Source organism: Cicer arietinum, chromosome 5 (assembly GCF_000331145.2).
Source record: "Cicer arietinum cultivar CDC Frontier isolate Library 1 chromosome 5, Cicar.CDCFrontier_v2.0, whole genome shotgun sequence".
Taxonomy (NCBI): domain Eukaryota; kingdom Viridiplantae; phylum Streptophyta; class Magnoliopsida; order Fabales; family Fabaceae; genus Cicer; species Cicer arietinum.
In genome coordinates this window covers 21,389,604-21,395,789 of record NC_021164.2, presented here as the reverse complement: position 1 = coordinate 21,395,789, position 6,186 = coordinate 21,389,604, and the positions used below count along the sequence as shown (strand labels likewise).

The 6,186-nt window shown below is 31.2% G+C and overlaps 1 protein-coding gene across 1 annotated transcript in view; it reads left to right on the top strand.

Moving 5' to 3' along the window:
• Positions 1-4,438: 4,438 nt before the first annotated feature.
• The window catches only part of LOC140920385 (protein FAR-RED IMPAIRED RESPONSE 1-like), a 2,467-nt gene continuing 719 nt past the window's right edge, over positions 4,439-6,186 (top strand). The window contains exons 1-2 of the mRNA XM_073368654.1: positions 4,439-4,533; positions 4,750-6,178. Coding sequence (XP_073224755.1) covers positions 4,439-4,533; positions 4,750-6,178 — 1,524 coding nt within the window. The remainder of the gene's footprint in view (positions 4,534-4,749; positions 6,179-6,186) is intronic.

The following is a 6,186-nucleotide window of genomic DNA, read 5'->3' as shown; positions in this document are numbered from 1 at the left end:
TATATATATATATATATATATATATATATATATATATAAACTAATATAATAATTTATTTATTAAAATTGTTGTTTCCGTGCGACGCACGGGTTACGAACTAGTATCCTATAAATTCAGACTCCCAATTGTTTCAGGTAGTTCTGTGCATATAGCTAATCAAACAAGCAACTTGGCCCAATACTCCAAACATAAAACCACATGATATCATATTAGACAAACACAACTTCTGTAAAAAAATATGCACAACAATTACAAGATTCAACATCTTCTTTTCTTTGCATACTGCAGAAAATTAAGTTTGAAAAAATCAATATCTGTTAAGCTTGAAAAAATCAATATCTGTGTTCAATATTTTAGGAGCATAATACATAAAATCATGTTCTACAAATCAAAGAAAAAAAAAATTAAAGTGACATTAAACCATAGAAAAAGAAAACCAATATTCCAAAAATATAGTTGATGTACTCTACTTTAGCAGAGAAGAAACAAAAAAAGTAAAACCAGCATCATCGAGATATATTTTAACTTGATATTATTATTTGACTATCTAAGGAACAAAAAACAACAGAAATCTGCATTTTTGGTTGACAAAATTATTAGAACCACCGAAAGTGATAACTTACAATATGTATAAAAATAAAATAAAAAGCTGGCCATGCTCAAACTAATATCTGAAAATTGAAAACAAATATATAAATATGCCATTCTTAGTACACAAAGAATAAAATGAATATGAAAATTTGGATAAAAAGAAAACCAAATATTAGAAGAAAAAATATAAATACCACAATAGCCTTTTAGAAATGAAAGGTAATGCTTCCTACAATAGATCCTTGATGGGTTCAAGCCTGTCATTGTCTGGAAGCACAATCACAAGCAATCTAAGGCATAATTAACAACAAAAAGAGACTGAAGCCATGGTTCAGGTGTTCTGTTGGGTGGTTGTGACCGAGATGGTGCGACAAAAGCACAATAATCAACAGTGAAAAGAGAATAACAGAGGTTGTGTGACAGTAAAAGAAAAGTATGACAAAATAATAGAAGAAATTGGCCTTAAAATGGCTTACCTTACCTATCAATATGAACTATCAATTATTGCAGAATGCAGAATAATTTTATAACAATATGAACTCATTTTCATTCTATTTTTTGCTTTTCTACTATAGTTTCTAGATTTGAAAATGAAAATAGAAGAAAGAAAGACATAAGTTTCAATCAATAAAACTTCAAATCAATCTTAAAATGATATCTAATTAAGTTTTGAACAATAGAGAGAAATCCAAATACACCTAGAACAAAAACTAACCACCAAGACTAACAACCTTTAAGTTGGTGACTATGACCAGCAATATCAAACATAGTATGTGAGATCAAGTTAGAAACATCATTTTCTAAACATACACAATAACAAATTGGACATTCAAAACCCTAAGCGAAGTTAAAATTAGCTTCAACCCAAATCTCTGACTCTAAATAAACACAAAATCAAGTGAACCAGAAAAACGAATTGAAATGTACCACAATTAATGTCACAAACTAACGAGCAAATAGCATTAGTGATAGAATGAAATACCCCAATATATTGAAATTGAAATCAGCTTAAAAAGTTGAGAAATATTTGAGGAATGAAAAGCGCAAATCAACGTAAATGAGAAGCGCAAGCGTGAAGAATCCGTGGGAGAGAAAATGAAAATATGATAAGCAAATCCACAATTTTGAAGAATAACATAAAATCCCTAATTTGGAACATATGAAAAACCTTAGCAATGATTTTAGAACACAAATATATTACTGATAATCTCAATCGAATAATGAATCAACCAAATCACTAAACCCTAAAACAATGTAATTTTGCGATACCATACCTTGTTGAGTTGATGATTGTTAACGGTAGGCGGTAATACCTGCGTATCGCTCGAATTCCTCTAAGGATTTGGCTTTAAGCAAAATTGCCTCAAGAAGCAAGCTTACGGAGGAGGGCGGTGGAGGCCTTGGTGGTGGCTATTTGCGATGAAATTAGGAAGAGAAAGGAGAAGAAGAGAGCTCTCGGTGGTTTTCAAGTTAATGTCGTTGGCAAATGATAATTTCATTGTTAAAATGAAAATTTTTATATTAATTTGAATTTTTATATTAATAATAAGAGATATATTTAGATAATAATAATAAATATACATAGTAAATTAAAAATAATTTCTATTTAAAGACAATTTTGTTTTTTTAAATAATACTTATAATTAAGAGCAAAAATAATATATAAACAATAATTAAGACTACACTAAATATGCTATTAAGTACTACACTAGAGCCATAATTACTCAAGATGCAACTTTAACATGCTATTCTTTTACAAGAACTTTAACATGTTTATTTAAACATAAATCAATACTTCTTCCGATTTTAAAAATACAAATAAAAGTTAAAATATATTTTATTCAAAATTTGAAATAAATAATTTTTTTATATATTTTTAAGACCAATAACTGAACGCACCATACATTAAGACTAACTTTCTTTGTATTCGAATCAGAATTATCTAGGTCAATCAAATCCAACGATTCAATCACTTTCATTAATTCTAGCCCGTTTAAAAACACATTTGGTATTAAAACACCCGTCGTATTAGGCTTTATGCTAACCTAAAATCATATGTTTAAATTTTAAAAAGAATATCTATTAAATTTTAAAAAGAAAAAATTCTAAGTTGTTTTACAACAATAGTGATAGATTATTCACAATCAACTCTAATTGATCAGATTAATAAAAAAAAATATTCATTAATTTTTGTTTAGAATTTTAAATTTACATCACTTAAGTGTTCTTAATTAGTCGTATTCACTTATCCATAATTTTCCAATAACTTAACCTCGCCTAAAATAACTTTTACTAAAAAAAAGTAATTGAAAAAAAAACTCATTATTCCTAAAAAAATATGATGTTGCATCAACCATTTTTCGAAAAGTAAAAGCGTAAGATCATAGAAGTTTAATAACCTTCAAGAAAAAAAAATTATTTTATTTGTATAAAAATTTAGTAAATCCGCAGGAAATTACATACGGAATTTGCTACAGATGTTTCATGAGGGGAGAACATTGTGAAATGTGCTCCGGATATGTAGTCACATGTAAATCCGCAGCAAACAAAAATTTTACATATTACCTATTTATCCGCAGGAAATGCCGAAGGAAAAATGCTAATTTCTAGTAGTGAATATCGTGTTTGTATGATGTTGTGGATGTTGACGTTTGATATATTTCAATGCAATTTAATGTGGTTACGAATACTGTGTTTAGCATATGAAGGTTTACTCATTTGGTTGAGCTTTAATTAATTTCTAAAAGTTGGTTGAATTGTGTTTATGCTAAACATATGGTGAATATTTTGTTTGGTTTTAATATTAAACGGTTTCAATCACATGGTTTTCATCACTCCGTTAACCTTATGTCCGTGAGTATTCATTTGGCTAAGTTTTAACTGCTATGTTTTCAAAAGCATTTTATGATTGGTTCCTCATATACGTACTAAACCAAAGTATAAACAACAATTTTTTATAAAATTTTGCTTCCCACACCCCTCAAATTACTTCCCACACCCCTCAATTTTTTTAAACCCCAAAATATCCAAACTACCCTTCCCTCTATATTCACTTTAACCACTCATTTTCTATCTTCATCATCTTCATTACCTACCAACTTCAATCTTCTTCAATATTCTTCAATCATTTTGATACATTTCATGTTCAATAATCTTTAATCATTTTGAACATCTTCATCATTTTCATCATCTTCATCATTATAGTGACTCAAATCAACTAGGTATGTATTTTGTTGTGTTTTATAGCTGGTTATTTTTTTTTTTCAAATCTGGGTTTCGTACGTAAACTTAGTTCATGTACGTCTATGTGAAACCAATTCACGTACTTGATGAAATTATGAAAATTCAGATTGTACGTGAATTAGGTTTACGTACACGTACGTCAATTAAGTTTGCGTACAACAATGGAGTTTTAAAATTCATGTTACCTACGTGAACTGAGTTCACGTATGTGTACGTGAACTCAGTTCACGTATCCCATACGTGAATTGAATTCACGTAGACATACGTAAACTGAGTTCACATATAGGATGAAAATTTGTAAAATCTCAGTCGTACGTGAACTGAGTTCACGTATGTTTACTTGAATTCAATTCACGTATGGGATATGTGAACCGAGTTCGCGTACACATACGTGAACTCAGTTCACGTAAAGGTGATAAATTTTGGATTTTTTTTTTTTTTTTATTGTGTTTAGGAGTTAAGAATTTTTATGTTGTTATATTTATGTAATTTATTGGATGCAGTTAAATGGATGAAGGGGGAGACAACAGTGACAAAATGTATGAAGGTTTGGAACCTGATTTTGAAGAAATGTATGATGATTTGGATCCTGATTTTGAAGAAATGTGTGATGATGTGGAACCTAATTTTGACGCTATGATTGACGGAGTTGAACCTGTTATGATTGATTTGACTGATGTGTTTACCACCGGCATGATGTTCGATACATGAGATGAATTATTGAAATGGGCTAGAAATGTTGGAAGGGAAAATGGAATTATTGTTGTGATTTTTAGATCTGAAACTGCGACAGCACGACCAAGAACAAAGACAAAATTAATTCTTGGTTGTGAAAGAAGTGGTAAATATAGACCTTGGAAGAATCCTAATCTTACGAGGAGTACTTGAACTAGAAAATGTGATTGTCCATTTAGATTGAGAGGAACAAGATCAAGTGTTGGTGATGGATGGTATTTGCATGTAATACGTGGTCTCCATAACCACGAATTGGCTAAAAAACTAACCGGTCACTCTTTCTTAGGCCGATTGTCTCAAGATGAGAAAAATGTACTTGGTGATATGACAAAGAACTTTGTAAAACCAAAAAACATTTTAATGACATTGAGGGATCATAACGTTGAAAGTTTGACGACAATAAAACAAGTTTACAATGCACATCAAGCATATCGTTCATCACTTAGAGGTAATAGAACAGAAATGCAACATCTTTTGATATTGATGGAACGCGACAAATACGTTTATCGATATAGGAAGGTAGATGGTTCAGATGAGTTGAGGGACATATTTTGGGCCCATCCAGACGCTATCACTCTTGTGAATAATTTTCACATAATATTGATTATGGATAGCACTTACAAGACCTGTAGGTATCGAATTCCATTACTTGAGATTATTGGTGTTACATCTACTGAAATGGCATTTTGTGTGGGATTTGCATATCTACAGTCTGAGCGTGTTGATAACTTCACATGGGCACTACAAATGGTGAAAGAACAGATTACAAGTGGTGAAGTTGAAGTCATCGTTACTGATAGAGACCTTGCTTTGATGAACGCAGTTGAAAATGTTTTTCCAAAAGCAGTGAATTTATTATGCTTGTTTCATATATGCAAGAATGTCAAAGCCAAGTGCAAGATGACCGTGTTTCCAAAAAAGAAGCAAGTGCAAATAATGGAGGCATGGGAGGCTCTTATTTACAGTTATGATGAGACTCAGTACTACATGAAGTTGGCTATCTTTGAAGGAATTTGTAGTAGTTGTTCTATTTTTTATGATTATGTACACGAGCAGTGGTTAATTCCTCACAAGGAAAGATTTGTTGAGGCGTGGACAAATAAAGTTATGCAATTTGGGAACACCAAAACACAAAGGGTTGAGTCAGCACATTGGAGTTTGAAAAGGATATTACAAGATAGTATTGGTGATATATCCAGTGTTTGGGAAACCATCAATAGCATGATTGTATTACAACACAATGAGATAATAGCATCATTTGAAAAGAGCATCATTCAAAAGGTGCATCGTTATAGTAACAGATTATACGCGAATTTGCGTGGTGTTGTGTCAAAAAATGCAATTGATCACATTGCGGCAGAGTATGATCGCGTGAAGTATGTAGGTATTGATCAGACTGAGTGTCGTTGCACAATTAGGACAACACATGGTCTACCTTGTGCATGTGAAATAGCCAGGTATAGTATGATCCCACGTTCCATTCCATTAGACGCTATTCATGGTTGGTGGAGTAAATTAACTTTCCATGTTGATCCATCGAGTAAAGCTTCAGAGTTATCTGTGAAACATGAAATAGATGTCATAGTGAAAAAGTTTGAAGAACTTGATGTACCTGG